The 22,227-nt window shown below is 44.8% G+C and overlaps 1 protein-coding gene across 1 annotated transcript in view; it reads right to left on the reverse strand.

The window, feature by feature from the left end:
* Nucleotides 1–6,805: 6,805 nt before the first annotated feature.
* Nucleotides 6,806–22,227, reverse strand: part of GNA13 (G protein subunit alpha 13) — a 29,175-nt gene continuing 13,753 nt past the window's right edge. The window contains exons 3-4 of the mRNA XM_084298671.1: nucleotides 16,151–16,201; nucleotides 6,806–11,732 (exon numbers count right to left, since the gene is read on the reverse strand). Coding sequence (XP_084154797.1) covers nucleotides 11,160–11,732; nucleotides 16,151–16,201 — 624 coding nt within the window. The 3' untranslated portion in view covers nucleotides 6,806–11,159. The remainder of the gene's footprint in view (nucleotides 11,733–16,150; nucleotides 16,202–22,227) is intronic.

Below are 22,227 nucleotides of genomic sequence, written 5' to 3' on the forward strand. Positions count from 1 at the left end.
CATGCGCTCTTTTACAACTCCTGACAACCCCAGGACCTTGTTGCCACCTTAACCCGTAGCTAAAGGATAAAATAACTACGTGCAGTGGTCCAAACTCACGATATTTACCAACAGTTCCTGCAATGCAGGATATCTCCTGTTGTGACAGAGCAGGGCTTTGCTTATTGAAGCCCCGGCTGAAGGAAGAGGCAAACAGGCGCGCCAGGCCTTGGCTGATTTTGGATATTTTCAGCCTATATTTACAGCAGGAAGGCGTCTGAGAGGAGGAGCGTACTTTCTGAACACGGTTAATTAAAAAGCGGTGAAAACGAGACAGGAAACAATGCGAACGCGCTGCGATTCCGGGGCCGGCAGCAGGGCGGCCAGGTCAACCCGGCAGGCCGCGGTGCTGCCGGAGCCGCCCCCGGGCTCTCGGTGCCGCCGAGCCCCGGTGGGACGGGGCCCCAGCCTCGGCCGGGTCCCGGCTCCTCGCAGCGAGGCCTCGGGGCTCGGGGCAGGCCGGAGATCGAGGGCTGAGGCCCGGAGCCTTCTCCCGGCCGCCCTCCGCCCCTTTCTCCTCACGGGGGCGCCGGGCCCGCGGCGGGCGGAGCCCCGGCCGGGGCTGGGACCGGGCCCCCAGTGCCTCAGAAAAGCCCCTGGTCTCGGTCCCCAGCCAGCCTGGAGCCGCTTTGGTTCCTCAAATCGATGTCCCCAGGACTGGGGGTGCCCCCTGAGCCGGGCTGGCGGCCCCCAAATCCCCCCCGAGCAGCCCGTTCACACAGCACACACAGCACAGCACCACACGGGGCACGGTCACCCCTGAGCGGGGTGGATAAAATCGATAAATTTGGTGGCACAAGCAGAGCAAACGGTGGCAAGGAGGGTACAACAAAGAGGGCCACACCACGCACTTTGCAACTTTACACACCAGAGCTGCGTGGAAACAGCAGCGAGCAAAAGGGAGCTTCATGGGGACCTTCAGAGCATCACCCTGTCACAGGTGTACGACTCGTGTAGGACTCGGAGCAATGAGGAAATGAAATGCCACAGCCAACGAGGCACCCCACAGGGTGTCCCGAGGGAATTGGACCCTACAGGGGCCTGCCTACAACAGGCAGGAGAAGCTTTGCACAGGAACGTTGTGGTGTGAGCTACCCGGGGCTTACTGGGTTTGTAGGCGCACCCTCTCTATTCCCCTGCCAGAAGCAGCTCTTCCCCAACACGCCTAATAGTCCTTGGGTGTTTTTATTAAAACAACAAACAAACAAAGGTCTGATATTTAACACTTGTGATGTTTTCCGTGTTCAGAAGCTTTAGCAAACATCACAGAGGCCTGTTGGAAGACACTATGTGCAGATGAAGGAAGAATTTATCCCACGATACCAAAATATGTCCTTTAATTTTTCCTAATCTTTTTATTGTTCTCTCAAACATTTCAAAAAGATATAAACCGAGACAGTGAAAAGAGAGAGATCCCAGGATGCCCAAGAACGGCTTGCCAGTGCCCTGACAGGGATTGAATTTCACACCTCCCCTCGCCTGACTCCTGCGAGCCGTCCCGAAGCAGGATGTTATCTGCTGCGCCCAGAGCCGCTGAGTTAGCACGGCCGCTATATTTAGTGCTCAGACGGTCCTGGAATCCAGTTCCGCACTCGGATCACGGTGCTTCTCCGAGACGATTTTGTCTGCAGTAAACAGCGGTGGTTCAGATGCCGCCGACATCTCAACCTCCATCGTCCTCGTTGCTTTCAGGCCCAGCGAGGCATGAGCTGGTGCTTCCCTGCAGCTGATAGTGAATTGCTTCCAAACATCACCAGTGCTCTGGGCAGAACTGAGAGCAGCAAATAATCTCACTGGTTATGTCAAACAACCTAGCTGCATGTTACTTATCTGCTGGTTCTCGTCCTAACATTTTCAGCTCTGGCCTATTTTTCCTAAGTATTGCCTTAAGAGCTCTTCTCAGGCTGTCTGAGTTTACCCATGCTGAGCAAGACGTGGAGATGGAGCAACACTGACGCCTGCACAAACAGAAGTCCTGTCTGACAGGAAGATGGAGAAAAAAAATTAGCCCATGAGACAAAAATATGTGATCCAAAGAGCTCCAGCTAAGGAAACGAGGAATTATGGTGTTGTTTTTTTTTTTTTCCTTGCTTTTAAGGATCTGTAAAACGCGGGCTTATTTCCTACACAACTGCCAAGGTCTGGAGCCATTTATTTGCAGTGGCTTGTGACTGTTGAAAAGTGAACATGGAGACGGAAGCAGTGAAATGCTGCCATGAAGCTACTGGAGGATTCTGTACGGAAAATAATTCTTAGCAAGAAGACAGACACAGAATAGAATAGATCCTTTCCTCCAAGGATGCAGAGTGCTCTGCCAAAATTTACATGCTAACATCACGCTGCCTACATTTGTTGGGGAAGCACAGCACCCAGGAGGTGATTTCATTTCACCCGAGGTGTCTGAAAGTGCAGTGACGAAGCCTGAGCTGGTTGCTGCTGTGGGGAGAAAGCGGCCCCGCTGGGGAGTGACTGGAGAGCTACCTGGGACACAGCTTCAGGCTGAGAACTGCTCTCTGGAGCTGCTTCTCCACCTCTAATGATGGAAACTGGCCCTCGGACAGGCTGGTCCTCCAAGCTGCCTAAATTGGGGCAGTAGCTCTGGGCAGCAAAGCGGTGATTTCCACCACCAAAGCCATAAGCAGAGGTGCGAGGCTGTATTTTCCTCCTGTGCTCTCCTGACTCTGGCATAATCGCAGGCATTTGTCTTGCTGAAAGCAAATGAGACAGGGTATGGAGACAATGAAAATACAGCCTGGCTCCAGCTAAAGGGTTGGCTGTCATCCAGATGCTTTCATATTTGATCCCTGCTTCTGTTAAGAGGGAAATATAAAACATTTTACCTTGCTAGCCTCTTAGAGAGGAGCTACTTTTGGCGATTAATTTGCATATCAAATGTATAAATACTCTCCCCGTATTTATCCTACTGTTGCAGGCAAACGGAGTTTCGTTTCTGAAGGAAGAAATCAGTGTCAATCAGTGCTCTGACATGACAAAGAAACATTCAGGGTGACTTACTGCTGACGTTCGTACAGAGAAAAAAATGTTCCCTTGCCTCAAAGGCATCCACAAATAAAAGATAGTGGAGATAATTATGCACTGATTTATTACAAGCATAACGAACGGCAACATTTCGCTTGGAACAAAAAGAGGATTTAGGATTTGCTAAATTCTGGAGAAAATATTTCTCCCTTAGTATTGCAGAGGTGAGGGAAGAACAGTCTGCTTGGGTCTGCTGCATGAATAAGAGGAAGTTTTCTCCTTAATTCTAGGCAATTTTTAGCAAATGCCAGACATGAGCTAAGAAGGCTGTCGCCGCTGAAGGCTCGCTCAACTTGCTCCCATGCAAATCCTGATCTTACCTCTTTGAAAATGCTGGTTTCTTTGAAGGTTCTGTTTGCTTGTTTTCTTTTTCTTCGGGGAAAAAGAGAGGTTTCACCAGGAACGGCCATCAATTCGTAGCTGCTTCCGTGATTAGGTTTGGATTAATGTAAGAGACTCAAGATCGTACAGAAACTGTGCAAAACATTATGCCTAGGCAACCACACAAAGATCTGTATCGTTTACAGATACTGCCTTTTCTTTCTATAAAAGCTTAAAACAACAACTCCCAACCAAAGGCTGCGGGTACAGAGTTGAACCTCCCGTCAGGGGCGCTGATCACACATACTAATTGTGGAAGTGCTCACTGACTTCACAGCCTGATGTGGTGAGTTGCTAGAGATAAATTGTTTGGGGCTGGTGTCATGCCACAAACATCACTTGTGTGGTATAGGTCGTGTATGGAACACAGCACACGAGTCTGGGGGGGGGACTTTTCAAGGTAAAACACACACCCTTTTCTCCACTACTGCTTCTCCTTTGAATCTGATAAAGGGGTGGCTTTCTTTTACATGAAGTTAACTGTCTTCCAGGCTGCAGGCAGCGTAAGACAGCGAACGCAGGGCAGAGCCTGTAACATGGCTCAGAGACATCAGAGGTTTAGTCCAGTGCTGGATTGGAAAAATGGGAATCAAGCAGGAGTTTGGCTGTAAGCAAAACTTCAACAGGAAGGGGCCCACGAGGACAGTCGCATCTTCTGTGCTGGCGAGACACAAGATCCACTCTGCTCAATGCTGGAATCCAAAGGGGGGGATTCACTTCTGATGGGTCCACAGACTCTTAGGCTTCCTCCTGAGTCCTAAACGACACAAAATCTGTTTGTGCTGATCAGCATCATATTACTGGGCCCTGTTGCATCACATTTTAAACCCTCCAGCCAGAGAAATTAGGTTTATGCACGTCCTGTGCCTGCTGACAAACACATTCCTACCTTACCCTCCGGTGCCCTGCAGCCCTCGCTGCCTGCAGGGCAGCAAACACACAACTTGCTGGGGACAGCCTGGGGCTTAGAGGCAGTACCCTCTGAATTTTAATCTTCCAAGCCCCAAACTGGAGGTTGTGCTGAAGCAGAGCTCGGAACGGCTGACAGCGAGCTCCCGTTCCTAGGCCGAGGGCTCAGCTGTTGATCAAACCGCTCCACTTCCTCCGCCGCGCGGTTGCTTGGCCCCGAGCGCCTCCGGCTCCATGCATGGGCGGCGACTGCTCCTCCCGGCCGAGCGCGCAGCTTGTTTCTGCTGGATGTTTTGATTCCTTATCTCCGAGTCATCGCAACTTGTTTACTGAACTCAAGTGTAAGGATTCGGGCTCCGCCGCAGCAGTTTTCACAGGCCGGAGCACGAGGCTCGCTCTGTGGTCTTGCGAGAGCTTTGCTTTTGGCTTTAGCAAGCAGGAATCAGAGAGCCCAGGCAGCTGCTAGTCACAGGAGTTGCAATCCAGCAAGAACAAATGTTTTGCCCCTCATTTTTCAGTGTGCATAAAAGCACACGGGAAGAAAGAACAAAAGAATCCAATATTATCTAAAATTAGGCACAAAAAAACCCTCCTGCAGGACCTTGTGGGACTTTGGCTATCTGGACTTTTACTAATTTCACATATGGTACAAACATCGTGTGTGGAAAACACCTGAGCAGTGCCTTAGGTAGGACATCCAGAAGTAACTTGATGCAATTACATTTTTTTTTTCAAGGAAAAAATCCTGCACCAAAGACATCTTGTCTGATTTCCACCCCTACCCCCTGACAAGCTGTCCCCTGGCAGCTGCTCCTCCAGCACTCAGCCCTTCAGCTGCCCCAGAGCTGAGCACAACCCACCAGGTCCCCACCAGGAGCAGGACCCAAGGTCAGCTCTGAACCATGGCCATGCCCAGCCCGGGCAGCAGGGAGCTTTCGCAGCAGAACTTCTCTTGATTTTTGTTCCCTTATGGCAGTTATTGTGTAATCACCGAGTTGCTTTAACAGGAAGGAAGAGGCTCAAAAACCCAACCTACTTTCACTAGCGTGTGCAATTAGGTGTTTTGTTAAATCAAGAGCTTGATGAAAGTGAAGAAATTTCCACTTGCTCAGAAATCCAGTAAGTCCTTCCCTGCCCCTCCTCTGGCTCTCCTTGCACTGTCAGCTGCAGGTCCCTCAGTGCTGTGAGGTTACCAGAATTCACAAGTTCCTGCTGAAAAGAACAACATTACTAACCAGGCTCCGCTAACTGAGCTTATTTTCAATCACCGAGAGCATGCATATTTCAGAAAAGTCATTTTACATGACTAGCACTCAATGAATCCTCAGAAGGCCCTCCCAGGCAATAAGGAAAAGGCATTCCTAACGACAGCTTTATTCACCCAGCCCTTAACTAGAAGCCTACATGAACCTTGAACAATTACTCTTGTAACACTGGATTTATTTTCTAAATATCTGGTAAGTTCTGGATGTTTTATTCCTCAGGTAGCTGACTGCATCTCAGGAAACACGGTATGTAAGAAAACAAGCTTTCAAGCAAACCTGGATTGATTTTCAAAACCAGAGCACCACCACCGATGCCGTTCATTTGCTAAAATGATTTTGGTGCAGGGAAGTGATCGAGTGATAGGGCTGGAGTTCTTCAGAAACAACTGCTCTAGGAACAGGCGAGACCCAGAATCAAAACTGCACTGCAAAGCAGGGTAAAGTTTCCGGTCATATTTCAGGGTTTTCTCGCTCACAGTTTCAGAGAGCTGAGGTGTCTCCTTGCCATACATAAATTCTGCTCTTCACAGTGCAGAAGGTAGGGAGGAGAACGCAGGTTCCTGTTAATCCACAGAAGATTTACATAGACCCAAGAACTTTTACAGCTTATGTATTACCATTATCGGGACAAATATTCGTATGAAGAACTACCCGTATACATCAGCATGACTTGCTCTGAGTGTTTTCAGAGATTTCATGTTCACAGCACACCAGGCAAATCTCAGGCCTATGAAGGCTGACAAGGAGAAATCAACGTTTTGCTGCAGAACAGCCAGCGAACCGTTTCTGGAGGAGGCTGAGGCTGGCTTATTCAGAAAACAGCTAAAAATAATTAAAGAAGAGCCTAACTCTGCAATACCGAGATACATGATTTATACAGAGGCTTGCCACCCACACTGACACACACAAGCGTCATCAATATTTTAAATATTGAGTACCAAACTGGTTGCCAAACGCAACTTCAGCAAATTCACTTTTACTGTAGGAAAAGCAATCAGGAATCTGCACGAGCTCTCTTAGCAAAGAGCTTGCTGGGGACCAGAGACCTCCACGGGTACTTCCTTTGTTTGAAACACAAGACGTGGCTGAAAGGTAACAGAGAAGTCAGTTGAAAGCCTCCACACACTGAGGACAGATCCAAAAAATGATTTCATCATACCAGTATGAGGCTGTATATGTTTATTCATTGTCAGTAATTTTTGTACACAAGGCAAATATTAATAGCTGAAAGGCAACACTTTTGGAGAGTATGTACAGAGCGATGTACAAGCAAATGGAAGAGGTTTTAAACTAATTGATTTAACCGTTTTATAAAAAGGAAGCGATGCTTTTTCTTCTAAGCCATCCCTTAGAAATAACTTATTGCCAATCTTAAACTAAAGCAAAGAGAAAAAAAATTTACAATAAAAAGTAGTCCCTGGAAAGTTTATAAAAAGTTAAACATATAAAAGTGTAAGCCACAAACATTTATACAAAGCTAATACAAATCTTGGTTTTGTTAAAGATCTATGAGGTTGTTACAAAATATATTTTTACATAAAGGCTTCACGTAAGGTAAGCTCTCACTGCTACTGGAAGCGCAGGAAAGCGGTTTTAAATAGTCTGCAATTCATTTTCAAGTACAATGCAAAGAAATTGCAAAATGGCACTGTATTGCAATGCTGTGTAATTAAAAAACAACTATGTTAATTAATGGTACCATCAAACAGACAAGACCTGTAAAGTTCACTTGTGGACAATTCGGTATGGCATGAAGCTTCCGATCTGGAACAGGAAACGTTACTGGCGGAAAATGAACAATTTGCAATCAACCTTGAAGAGAAACAGCTAGAGGAGTCTCCTGATGGCAACGGCCACATCAAACGCGTACAGTTCTCAGTCTTTAAGCAGTGAGTTGCTTCTAAACATGACGAGCAGAAGCAGTTTGATAAGCTCTCCGGAACTGATCATAAATACTATTATTAGCCAAGTGTCACGAAGCTTGAAACACTCACCTCATCTGAACAATTTGCGAGGATAATTCTGATGGGCAGAATTTAAAGCCACTTACTAGACAAACGAGTCCAATATACAGCCATTGAGATCAATGAACCCACCTTTTATCTTTTTTTTTTTTTTTTTTTTTTTTAAATCAGTGGGTATTCCAAAAGAAAGCTTTAAGTCTTACACAAGCTGATGGCTTATGCTCCCACATACAAGACATAAAAAAGTACAAATTTTTAAAGCCCTGATGAACAGCCACAGTTTGAAGGTATCAGACAACGCAGCTGAACGCACCGCAGCCGGGAACAGTCCCAAAAACACCGATTTCACCTTCACCTACAGGAGGACTGGACAAGACAGTGGTATAAAGTTTTGTGAACCTTGCTTCCCCACCTTCACTGGAAACATCTCCTGCCTCCGTACCGCAGACTGGCTGCCGCTAACGAGCGTGACTCTTACCAGCCACGTGTGACTTGTTCGCTTGCCTCAAGCTTCAGAAAAATAAAATCAGTCTGCTCAATGACATCAGCCCTTCAGCTCTTGTACCAAAATTAAATCCCGCTATGAAGGAGTTATATTTAGAATGAAATCAAAAAGACAGACAACAGTACGTGATGTGCTTCTTTTCAGGTAGCTAATGAATAGTGAGTTTGGAGACGGAGAAGCCCGATGTTGATTCACGTTGTTTACCCAGCACGTTAACCTAGGAACCATGTAAACAGTTACAGCAAGGCTGCTTGCCTCACTCCCTGGAAAGAAGTGGGAGTGGGAAAGGCAAGTGATTTGATTCAGTAAGTTCATTAAAATTAATTCATTGCTGCCTGAGATTCACATAGTGCTTATCTCCCAGGGCTGACTTTGGCAGAAGTGACCCAGCATTGCTGAGCCCACCTCACTACCTTGCAGGCCCCGGTGTTCACAGGGAAAATGATCTGAAAGGATTAAAAACAGGGAGGGGTTGGGTTTATTTTTTGGTGTTGGTTCAGGGAGAAGCCTGCTGAGTATTTTTCCTACTTTAGCTAATACCAGAAGTGTCCAGTGCCTTGGTGATACTGATTACATCCTTAGACTGACATCAGTTCTGAGGATCTTTAAGTAAATTAACAGGTCCCTAGACAAAAATTCATCAACACTTCACATAAAACTGATTTTAGACTGATTCCTGGTAGTATTCATCATCATCCAATACCCAGTCTTTAATCATCAAGTCTGACGTCCTGCAAAACACATACTACAGACCCTCTCCAAATTAATTATTTTAATTAGAGCAGACTTAAGTCTCTTTTCAAAAGAAACTTGTTCAAACAACTGTCAGCAATGGAAAGAAAAAAGTCTCTTACTCCTCCTGTTGATTTGTTCCAATGGTTAATTGCCCTCACTCCAAGGGTGTGGGTTTGTTCAACTTCTGCTTGCAAACAATGGACTTTGTTACACACTCGGAGGCTACTGGACAGAGGTTTGTTGCCTGCTCACACAGCACTTAGAGCTCAGCCAGATCAACCTGTAATCCTTCCCCAGGGAGGAAAAGGGAGAACTTTTGGACCCTCGTTACGTGCACATTGCCCAATCCTTCAAAAAGGGCTACGGAGGGTATTTAAGGGCCTTCAGTTCACCCTTCTTGAATTGCTGACATATGAACTGAAGACAAAACCCAAAGTAATCATATTCATGCCTGCTACGGAGGCAAAATCTCCATTAAATATCCCCATCTAAAGATTGTATTAATCCTCTTGACATCAGTGCTGCACTGACTTCCTTGAGAGGATTATGCACTGACTTCTCCAAAGCTCCTTTCAGAACCCTTTCCTCCCAAAATAGTGCCTCACCGCAGACACTGCAGACTAATCTATGACTACTCCTTGGATGATATAAAAGAATAGAAGTCTTTCAAAGCACTTAACTAAGTTAAAACACACCATTCCCCTTCCACAGGCAGGAGAATGAGGTCCAGAGATGTTAACACAACTTACAGTCACAGTGAGGAAAGGCTAAGTTCAGGCGATGGGCAGTTTTCCTATGTCCTAACGTGCTCACAGCTGCAGGGACACTGCTCCAAGCAGTGAGGATATCACGTCACTCCTCTCGCCACCCACGTGCCGTGTTAATAAAAACTCCTTGAAGGAAACATTGGCCAGCATCACAATCCACAGGAATTTGCCAGTGGCAAGCTGAACAGACTAAAGCTACAGCCTGGGGGAGACTTGGTAGCGGCACTACTTAAAAACACGTTGGCACCTTGGCGAGCTCACTCAGATGCATGCTGCATGAGGGTTTCTGGGCAAGAAGCATTTTCTTATTTTGTAATCATACGGCAACGGTACCCCCACCCCCCAAAAAAAATTTGAAATGGAACTTTTGGTAAAGTATTATTAGTCACAGCCAGCACTCGGGAGCATGCTGTGCAACGGATTTGGCTCAAGTACACTTCGGACTGGTAGACCCCATTTGGGAAGTCTCCCAAAGAACCTCATCAGCTGAAGCACGTTCTGCTGCGATATGTTGGTTTTTCCCTTTAAAAAAAACATTCATCTTCACGGTGTCAGCTACACAAGGCCTCTGCTGGGAACACAAACGCTCATAAGGCCACTGAAACTGCTGTAGGAGGACAGAACACAAGGAGGCACTTAGGTCTGCGAGTACTTCCATCCATCACCAGATGCTTACCGACTGAGAGGAGGCACACTACGATAACCCAGCGATATATTGAAGCGCTTCAAGAACGGTAAGGTACCTGCACGTAACATCTGGCTCGTGAAGATCAGAAATACAAGTTTAGCTTGCTCCCCCTTCCCACATCTGAATTTCAGGAGGACCATCTCATAGTGCTCTGTGCTTCGCCATGGCTCTGAGACGTGGAGTACTTACGCTGCGAAGGAGTGGAGCAGTGTGCTGTGCCTTTCGCTGATCCCTCGTCTCGGGACTGCTGCCTGCACGGGTACTTCCTGCCAGATGTCTGTAGTTCCCAACCTAAGTATTTTTAAAGCGTATCCTAGTCAAACCCCATGCAAAGATTTATACTTGAATAGGAAGTACGTTACACCCAGGATTTCTAGCTTCAAATACACGATTCCAGCAAGGGATTTGTGGGTTTTCTAGCCAACAACAGACCTGAGAAATCGTAAGTCAGCTACAGTATCACAGTCTTCGTTATGAAGTCAAATGTGAAAAGTTTTCTCCCCCCAAAAATTACTGCCAAAGCTTAACAACTGCAACGATTTCACTCAAGTTTGGGCTTGGAATTCTGAAGGTGGAATGAATTTTCTAGGATAATGTACATGTTCTTCTCAAAAGGTCAAATTTAATCACTTTACAGGTAACTTAGACATAGGTCTGCTATGAAATTACAACTTGAGTCAACTTGAAGCTACACTGGTAGAGATTAAGCCTGAATTACTGCAGAAATTGGCAATAATGTGTTCAGCAGCAGCTTTTAGCCACATATCAAGAAGTCTGACAGGATCTGAATTTCTCTATTCCTGCTGTAAACTCCTAGTTAAAAAAAAACACACAATAGTTACTCAAATAAAAATGTCTCTTTGCACATCACTGTAGCATAAGCTGCTTGAGGTTGTCGTGAAGGATGGTATCCTTGACATCACGGAAAACTAGCCGGATGTTTTCTGTGTTAATAGCAGTGGTGAAGTGGTGGTAGAGGGGCTTCTGCTGCTGGTCCCGGCGTTTGGTACGAAAACAATCCACCAGGAATTTTTGGACATCTGTTAAGCAGTGGGGATCCCCTTCAAATTCTGGAAAATAGTCTTTGATGCTCACTTTTTGTACTTTTTCCTCAAGCAAGTCCGTCTTATTTAAGAAGAGAATGATGGAGACGTTGCTGAAAACCCGGTTATTGACTATTGTTTCAAAAATGTTCAGGGACTCCGTGAGGCGATTCGTTTGCCGATCCTCCATAAGCACTTGGTCAAACTCACTTGAGGACACGAGGAAGAGTATCGATGTGACGCTGTCGAAGCATTCAAACCACCGTTTCCGTTCTGACCTTTGGCCACCTACATCAACCATTTTGAAAGGAACATTTTTTATTTCAAAGTCGTACTCATGAATCCCTTTTGTGGGTCTTCGTGCCAGCAGGATGTCTTGCTGTGAGGGAAGGTAATCCTAAAAAAATAAAGGAGTTTGGTGATTAGGACACAAGGCACAGGCATGATGATCCCAGCTGACCTGCAATCAAGAGCAAGCTTGCAGGGGAACAGCGTGAGCTTCTGAACAAACGTACACACATGTATATTTCTATTCCAACCCAAGCATTTTGTAAAGATCTAGAGTCTAAAGCAGGAAACCCACCCCATGTTAAATCCAAACATTTGCTACCCGCAGAGAACTGAAGCTTTCCATTCGCCACATGAGAAGCATCCCTGAACAACCCTGAAAGGTGTCCCAGCAGCTCCTCGCGCCAGTTCCCCTCATTCTGGATTCTTTCTGCTTCATTCATCTTCCCACAAATCTGGGGGACAAGCTTGGCACCAACACCAGAATGCAGCAAATGGGGTCTCACACAGGTTTCTCAAACCAATACCCGTGGTATTATCCTATTTTAACTGCGGGCACTCAATTTGCCCCATGTTCTCCTGCATACTGCACAGCTGCCTCAAAAAAAGAGCTGTTTAAGCAGGGGCTGTTCGAGTTCCTGCAGTTTTTACACAATCATTGTCAGCAGATGCTTACGAAACGACAAATTCTTATTAGTCAGCTTTTGATGGCATGAAAAAAATCAAGACTCATACTGGGGTTTTCTTCACTCTAAGAATTACATTTTTCCATATGGCCCAAGCCTTGTGCTATTTAAGAAGTGCACCTATAACAGCTGGTTGGTGCCGAAGCCTACAGCTTTCTTGTTCCCTTCTTACTGAAACTCTTCCTTACATTTTTCCAGCATTTCTCATAGCTTCAGAGGGAGTGATTTGGGTTTCGGAGCCGGATCTTTACTCTCTTCTTAGTGAATGATCTGTGGCCTTCCTTTGGCACTGCCAGCTACCAAGCCTGAAGCTTTTATGAAGATGTGTAAGACAATAGCCCACAAAGGCTGATTCAACTACTAACCTGGGAGCTGGGGGCAGAAGGCAAACTACACGGTAATTCGAATACCAGTATTCCAAATTTAAGGGAGCTCGAAAAATGTGACCCGCAGCCTTAAGAAAGCAACTTAAAAGTCATAAGGGAAGTGTAATGCTCCAAAAATTCAAGGATCAAGTTCCTTTACTATGTAAGCTCGAAAGTGAAACTAGCTGGGCTGTTTTGTTTGAACTCCTGAGTCTTTATTTGGAGCTGCCCAGGACTAAGCCCCGTATTTTTATCACAGCTTGCAATCACAGAGCAGTTCTCCGAAGCTCAGGCTCCCCACCCTGCACTTTTTGCTGTCCAACTAATACACATCTCGAGCCTGCACCACCCAAATCCGTAAGGCAGTTCAACTGTGAAGCAGCACCAACTTCTCCTCAAAATGAGCACCAGACATACTTCCATCCTCTTCTGACAAAAAAAGAAGCAAATATAAAGGGTAGTGAGATTTTTGATATTTGTTAGGTTTATTTTGGGTCTTTGCAACCAAAAACTGTTAGGGAGGGAGACCAACAAGAGGAATCCTGTGGGCTACCAGAGGAATATCTTGTGCAACGTGCTCTAGTGACCCTGCTTGGCAGTGGGCTGGACTGGTTGATCTCCAGAGGTCCCTTCCAACCTCAACCCTCCTGTGACTCTGAAGAGAGCAATGACTATCAAATGGCACCAGAAGGATATTTTGAGTAAAGTTAACTGTAAACACTTTGGGAAGAGAAATGTTGCAGGTTCAATGCTTATTTCCATCTTACGAACATGTATTTTTTATTCAGGAAGTCGGTCACAAGGTCTCAGAACAAAACCAGAAAGCCTTAGGGAAGTTCAGGAGTGACTGCTATCCTTAAAGTAAATAAATGAATAAAATCAAATAGGAAGAGCCATATACATAGTCTTCACTACTGGAACGAGGACAAAGCAGACTCTTCTGGGAGCCAGCCCTGACCATTTATTCAGGAAAGCTTTCAAGAAAAGCAGCTTATCCCAGAATTCCTAACAAATTCCCTCTTGAGTATCATTATTCATTTAAAATTCCTTCTACACTTGCAACCACAACTAAAACATTTTCAAGTGCTTTCAACTTCTACATGCACAGAAGAAAACCTACCACGTTTTATCCTCGATAATTGGCTACTCTGATGTAACAGGCTGCAAATGAGTGCACTGGAAGTCAAGTGCTTGGTGTAGAGACATCATTTGGCTACTGGAGGCTAAAAACAACAGCTCCAAAAGAGATCTCCCAGCCCTTTAATGCTCTTTTTGAATGATGATCCTGTTCTTTACTCCCTCGTGCAGAGATCCTTTGGATACTAGCAGCTTGCTCCTACAGCAGTTCAGATACAGCCCTTTGCTCACTGCTGATCCCATGCTCTGTGTCCGAAGCCTGCAGCACTAGGTAAGTCCTGGGCCAGCACCTAGGATTATTTTCCATGTCCTTTCAGTGTCTCTCCAATGTTAATTTGTACTTGTCCTGCAAGCACCTCAATCCTCTCTACTTTTCTATACTTTTCCCACTTATGTTGACTGTTTTGTCACCTTTTTTCCTCCTTTCTGTGCAGCTCAGCTTGTCCACAAGCATCAGCTCTTCCCAGGGATTCAGACTGACACTGACCCCTAAAAGTGACTTCAGCTTCTTTCCTACCTTTCACTTTCTTCCCAAATTGTTGTCCTCCTCAAATTCACTACGGTCTGCTTTCTTCAAAAGGAGAACTTTTGGTTATCGGGTAGCTATTTCAGCTATCACATCACTGTTTGCCCAGTTAAAATTGGCATTTAAGGTATGAGTAAGATCCAGCCACACCGTGGAAACCGATGTCTTGTTATGAGATACTTCGAGTAAGTGTAGCCTGCCCTGGCAGCGGAACTCACAAGGAGTTGCAAGGAATCCAGCCGACCCCAGCCACTCTTACTCTGCTGAGCTGATTAGATCTGAACAGTGAGTTCTTTTCCCTATGTGCTCTTATCAGCAGCTCCCTTTTTGGCATGAGGCACGGGAGCTCCTTTTTGGCAAGAGGCGCATGAATTGGAGGTCTGTCTGTTTATAAGCAATTTAGTTGCAGGCCAGCCTAGTTGTATCCGCTTATCAGATAAGAATAGTAAAATACTTACATTAATACAGTTTGAAGAAACAACCATTAGACAAATCTTGCATATAGATAAGAACAAACCAGAAGAACCTATCAAATCTTTCACTCTCAGTAACAAAACGTAGCTAGTGCTTTTTCCACAAAGACCTAACATTTTTGAATCAGATCTTGAAGAATCCTTTGTGTCTCGGTAGCATTTGGTCTAACTTTAAATTGGGAATGCTGTAATTCAGAGCTCAGCACTCCCACAACAGTATCAGAGCTACAATTTGTGTGCACACATACCTACATAGATATTTTGTCCTTCAAACTACTGACCTCTAGTTTTATGCTTTAATCAAAGGACAGATCAAAGTTTCTAGTACAGGATTCTTCTCTGAATGAGAAGCTGCAAAGATCCACACCCAAGTGTGCACAAATATGCGGGGAAAAAAATTTTTGAAATTAGAGTGGCATTGGATTCAGAGGCTATGAGAAACCCACCAGTAATGGTAATTTAAGTAGTTTGTTAAAAGTGAATGCAGTTTTTGTATTCTCTTGTAACTCAAGACCAATAAAAATTCAAAGAGTGCTGGAGTTCAAGCAAGATACCTGGGAAGAGCATGGACTCAATAAGATGATCACCAGTGCTCTATTTAGAAAAAATACTGCTTGTCTGCTTTGAACTGGCTGGCTCAAAATTTATTTATCTGCTGAAGAGAAAAAGAAGAATCCTGTTCCATCACGCTTAATTTTACTTATTTGAAGTGGTTTGGATTCCTTCATCATTTGTTACCCATCAGCTGGAAATGACCATGGAGAAACCACCTCCCCACGGAGTTCAAGCTGCCATCCCCTTTTAAAGGCAATTTTTCACATGCTGTTTCTGCAATACAAGACTAATGACTATTGGCACACAGCTTCATCATTGAAGCAGTAACCAGCACTTTATCTAAAAGTATTCTACAGAAGTTTCGGCTTTTTCCCCAGAGAAAAAACATTTTATTCCATAGGAAATCTGTTGACTCTAACTACAGAAAGGTACCCCGATTTGTATGCTGATTTAGCTTCGTGTTTACAAGTGGGTATTCAAAAATAAAACAACCACCATTTTTGGATATCAATGCATGCTGCAATGCCACTTTAACAATTCTCTGACTGGACAAACATCTGTAACTTGCTTTTTGTTCAATTTCCATAGAAATTCTATTGCCAAAGACACTTGGCCCTCACAACGCCCTGTGTTTCTGACGCATCAGTGATGATCTGCTGAGATAATGGGACAGGCAAAGTCAGCTAAAGTTACTGGAGTAGACACAAAATTACATTTCATCTACTTAAAATCCAGAGATTAAAGACCAATTAAAACTCACAAATGGAAAAAAAACACAAACTTACTTGTTCTCCAAGTTTATCCAAATTGTCCAAAAAGTATTTTACAGATTCCCCCTAGAAAACAAAGCGAAAGGTTAGTTAGTAAGCAGAACACTTGATTCTAGTGGTTTATATTCTGAAGTCCTGTTAATTCACCTGAATCTAAACTGCTGGAAGCTTTAAATACTTTTTTTTTTTTTCTTAAGCAGCAATCCTAAGTGCACAATTGAAGTTATTTGAGGCCAGTTAATATTTAAGCTTTATAAAGCATAGGCTGCCACACTGATGGTAGTTAAATTCTTTCCAAGTTTAGAATCGCTAGGTAAATCCTACTGTGTTATTCATAGGGACTACCAAAGAAGCAACCACGCCTTCATTATGAAAAGACTCATTCAATTCTTCCAGCCCTTTGAAGAGTCTGCACATACAGGCACTCAGAGGCGAGGATTAATCATGGGAGATAAGTTAATTTATAACTGCATTGCCTTAAGGTCCCATTCATACAGGTACTCCCCCTGCACACAACAGACGATGGGCAGAAGAGAAACCACAGCAGTTGAAGCATTTTGGTGAACTTTCATGTCAAAAACCAAGTAGGACAAGAACCCCTTCCTCAGGATTAGCAATCAGAGCTCCCTCCACGCAGCAATACTGCGTGTTATCAAACCTACTATACGGCCTACCTTCCAAATCAAGCCATCATTGACCTTGCAAGTAGTAAGGTCGGTTCTTAATGCCTCCAGAAACGCACAACTAAAGCTTGTGTTTGTAACCCTGACTGCAGTCAGCCCTCCAGGCCTCTGTTAGGGTGCTGACATTAAGGAAGAACCCTTACAGGGATGCTGCTGGACCTGAGTTCAACTGCAACAGGCAAAATACACCAATTAAGATCATCGCAAAGCAAAGTACCACCTTCTTAGGATTCTCAGCTTCATGACAGAAGCAGAAACGTGATTCCTTTTGGAAACTCTTGCTAACCAAGCTGTAACGTCACTTGCTTGTTATTAATACTCAAAGGGAACCATCTGTGCTCGCACTCTGTGGATGCAGAGCAGGAATTCTGACCGTGTTCCATCGATGACAAACCCACCAAGTATCCAGCACCAGGGCAGCTACCCCCAAGCCAGACAAGTGAACTAGGACAGCAGTCACACCTCAGTCATGATTTCCCCCTCACTTGAACTTGCCAGATTTATCTAGGAAGACTATCGAATCTCAGTATTAGTCTGCCATCTAAGCAGCAGTGCCAGGCTAGGGTAAAGTAACAGCACAGGAAGGGTTCTGGCACACACCTGAGCCATGCCCTTTGCAAGGTTTGCAGGTGATTCAAGAGTCACTTCGTGCAGGCAGCTACTGCACCTTTACCGTGCACTCTGAACACCAACCTTTATCTAGACAAGGCTGAAATGTGCCTTGTGCTCGACACACCTGCAGGAACAGAGTCCATCAGCGATCTACTACTTTATTCTACTTTCCATTTTGACTTACATGACCTATTCTCTCTACGGTGATGAGCTGCAGTGGTAACACAGGCCAGACTGCTGGGGCACAGCAGCAACCACTTGCCATGACTGCACTGAGCACTTTATACCTACATCTTTTCCAGCACTTCAGAAATCAGTTCTGGTCTCAGTCCTGTAAAGAAAGCGTAGGTGGAAGCGCTTTCCTGTTCCACAGGCAACAAAAACACAAGCTTGATGCACAAATCTATCAGGAGTACTTCTGCTTAGAGCTTCCTTAACAGGAGTAGCAGGGTCAGAATTCAGGCCTTCCAAGTACTAAAACCACCGTCTTCAGGTGAATGTTAAGGCAAAATAAAAGTTAAGGTCAGATTTAATTTCTTGTTTAGGTTCTAGTCGGAGCCGAGAACCCTCCTCCCCCACATGAGTAAGTACGAATTGGCCAGACTTCAGACTCGTTAAGTGGAGGCATTCATTCTAGAATACCTGGGCCTCAGAGGCTGTAGGGCTGTGTGTGTGCATACACATATTTTAATCCTAGCTCTTTTTGCATGCTACTTACAGCAATGCTAACTCCCTGAAGAAGCATTAACTCCGCAGTGCTGGAATGCACAACTTGCTACCTCTCCTGTGAATCCCAGGGCTTGGAGCAAGCATGCAAGCGAGCCACTGCCTGGAAAGGTCACAAAGCAACAGAAGCAGCTTCCCAAAAGAAGGGATTTCCAGAAAACACACACACAAAATACATTGTCCTGTAGCAATGGTAGTGCTCTAGGGGCACACATCCAACATCAGTAAAGTAACTGGGGAGAAAGCATGCTGAGAAGACTGCTCCAGCTCTTAGGCTGTCATGGGTCAAAGTCAACAGCAGATAAATATCATGGTGGCTGGTGTGAAACTCAGGAGACTGAGCTATAAAAGCCATCAGCTGCAAGCACAGTGAGGTTAGAGCAGCAGCAACAGACCAATTTCCCTCCTCCACATCAGCAGCAAACTGGACCTGTATTATCCTTGAGGATAAAAGCTGTTCAGTCATCGGCTTTTATCAATTCGTATGTGATCAGGAACTCAAAAGACCTTCAAATTTATCTTCTGTTCTTCCCTCTATCCCAGACACTCCCCATGTCATACAGCTGCAAGCCAGGGGCTTGACTTGAGGTAATTTTTTCCCTGACCTGGACATTTTCACATTGCAGGCCAAACGCTGCTAACCACTGACACTCCTGAACAGCAAACTGCCACGATTAACAGATTGTTATCAGAGAGCACTGCTGCAATACTGAAGGGTTTTGACACATCTTCAATAAGCTTTAAAAAGGCAGCACTACAAAGCAACCAAGCAAGGCTTTAGATAGCTTTGCAGAGGTTGGAGAGCTGTATGTTTTATGTAATGATTAAGAGAAACCCACAGGAAAAAAAAAAGAAAACCAAGCAAAGATTTACTACCAGCAATTAAAGCTGAGTAAGACGATGATCCATTTGCAGTCTCGTATGACAGCAGGTCCAAAGACAGTTTCGGTGTTTGACTGTCCTGATACTAGATAGAGAACGAGGTCTTGCACAGTGAACTGATGACATGGGCTGTATTTAGGCAGTTGGCTTCAACGTCCACCTGGCACGTTCTAGAATTTCCCTTCAGACAAACTGTAAGCAAGCTGTTTTACCTGACAGGACTCGAAAAAAAGCAGCCGGGTTTCCCCGCTCTGCCCCAGTAGCTCCCATGCGGCTGACCACGTCCTACCCCTGCCACGTGGCCGCCGCAGCAGCAGCTCGGTGCTCCAGCGTTCCCAGCCGCGAGACAGGGGAGCCACCCAAAAACAAAACTAACAGCTTAAGAACTGCAAGGTCTCTCTCCGTTGAAGAAGTTGGGTTTTCCAGTACATAACTGTTGTCTTTAAACCCACCTCCTGTGAGCACAAAGCACCGAACTCCAATTTAAAAATCTAGTTAAGGCATGGCGATGCAGCCAGCTCACTTCGGGAGCCTCTTTCTACACAGAGGTCCTTAACAAGTCACAAAGCCAGAAATAATGCATCTTTAATTCTATTTTAGGGGTCAAAAAATGTATCAGAAAGTTCCTGTGAGAATTAGGAGTGAAGGGGGGAAAAAAAAACAACAAAAAACCACGTGCTGATTTGATACCTGATATAAACATGAGGTAGGGACCAGCTGCTCTCTGGTACCCAGCTTCTCGTCCAAGCTAAACACAGGACTTCAGGCAACTGTTAGAGCACAGCCCCTGAAATTTAGGGCCATGAACACGTTCACAGAACACATTACATCATATAGATGGTGCTACTCACGTTATGGGAAGGTCTTATATTAGCCCCAGGTGAATTTATTTTTTTTTAATGCAGGTGAGCCCTTTCAAGTCATTTTTACAGTCAGCAGCTCTCAACTGCAAACTCCCGAGGTGTGGCTGAAGGTTACCAGCGACCCGTTCTGCTACATGGACCACGGCACCGAGCCCCTCTGACTTGTCCACTGCTCGTTTCCTCCCGCTGAGCTCCGAGCACAGGCCCAAAGACTCCAACACAAGCAGCAAAGTCACACGTGTAGCGGGCCTGAACACACTTCTTGTGCACGTGTTGCCATACAGCAACTTGAAACAACAAGCGCTGCGACAAAGCCATCTTCCTGAACATGTGCTGCAGAAACAACCGGCCTCTGCTAGCTTCAGACATCTCCCCGTGTCAGACAACTGTGCTCTCCTACCTCCAGTGCAGGATTTAAGTAAGCCGTATTAGAATCTTGGATTTTAAGCAATCGCTTTGCTGGTAAAAGATGCCCTTTTTTGTTCAGGCGAGGCATATATATTTCAGCTGCAACCCTCCAGCCTCCTCCTGATTCAGAAATGCATGTAAACCACAGGAAGTTGACTGTTAAATAACTTTATTCATAACTGTCAACTATTCCATTTTCAGAAAGGTTTGAATCAAAACAGCTTGTGTGCCTCCTGGAGTCTTATGATCCTTACTGAGGGAAGTCAAGCCAAGTCGTTTTATCACGAACACGCAAGTGATTTATAAGAAAGCACAACTAAATCATGCTCTTATCAAGGTATTTGACATTAGAACTACAGCTTCCCCTCCCACTGTGTTCATTTCAACCAGCCTTGCTCATGCCTGTCTGAGGAGCCCGAGTTGTGGGTAACACAACCTTCCTGCAAGAAGAGGACCACAGCAGTGGTTATTTACCAACAGGACAAGTGCTCATGTGGTCTCCTGAAGTAAAGCAGATTCTTAATCTTGTATAAACGAAACATGGCACAGAGAGAGATTACTTTGCTCGAGGCACTAAGTGGTGACATTCTGGACAGTAACCACAAACTATTTTGGGGAGGGGAGGAAAACTAGGTGAAACGTACAGCAGATGAACACTGCTTTTAAAGCCCGGAAGTGGCACCAATTTATTTGGTTTCCATGAAAACCCCATGTCAGCAACCAAAACATGATTTGATGACACCTTAAGATAGCTACATGAATTCTAGTTGCTTTGGGGGAACACAGACACTACATTTTTTTCCCAAAATCTATCAATTAAAGAAGGGAGAGGAAAAGCATCAAATAAAGATTTAGTCATCGCAAGCTTTAAATAAACACACGATTTATCAAACTGCAGTTTGGCTGCAAGTTCAGTGGAGCACACTAAGTTGACAAGACTTAAGTATTTGGAAGAGTAAATCAGATATTTAATGCTAATAGGAGATAGAGCTTGGTTACTAGAATAGAATTACAGAAACCAATCATTTTCTCTTCTTGACCTTATTTGAATTTCTGGGAAAAGAGCAACCAACATTTCCTCTCCTATTACAAACAAAATAACAGCAACAACAAGCTTTTTTTTTTTTTTTTTTTTAAACACACAAAAAAAGCCTAGTTCAGAAGACCAGGTAACTACACTGTTTTTAGGTTGCCATGTATATGCCTAAATTGGCATACAAAGCAAACCACCTGTAACAGTGGAAAAGCAACCTGAAGGAGGAGAGAATGTAGAAAGAACCAGAGAACTAAAATTCTGCATTTTACCCTAATAATCTTTAAAAGCTACACCCCATTATGTACAGTTTTTGCTATTGAAGACTTAAAGACTGAGGACTTTAACAACAAATCCAACAAAAAAGATCTCTAACCTTTATTTTCGAGCCCCACCCCAAACCCTGCTGACTCAGAAGAACTCTGACTGCAGATCAATAGTGCTGCATTTGAGGTTTTAGCAGTGTTCAGAAATTCCCGTAATAAGCCCAGAAGCAGTTCACGGAGATGGTTTACTCAAAGAGAGGTCTCTCTCACCAGGAAATCTGCACTGAAGAGCACCACAGCCCTCTCCCCCAAAACCAGTGATACTCAGAACTCTGCATGAAAGCAGCAGATGATGGAGACGGTGCACTCATGCCACGAATGCATCCAGCCCTAATTTACATGTTCAGCTCATCCAAAATTATATCGATTGTTAGAGCAGTAAAAGCTGAGCCCAGTCTCATGTCCAGGCATTAAATTTGTTCAGTTTCTTTCACTAGCCTCAGAGTTAAAATAATCATGGTTCCTTCTCAACTCCCATGTTCCTACAACTTAATAATTGTTCACTGCTCCCGGTGCTTTCTAACGAGGGTTCCTCTTTCAAGCATGCCTCAGTCAACAA

The sequence above is a fragment of the Netta rufina genome (genome assembly GCF_964035555.1).
Source record: "Netta rufina genome assembly, chromosome: 19".
NCBI lineage: Eukaryota > Metazoa > Chordata > Aves > Anseriformes > Anatidae > Netta > Netta rufina.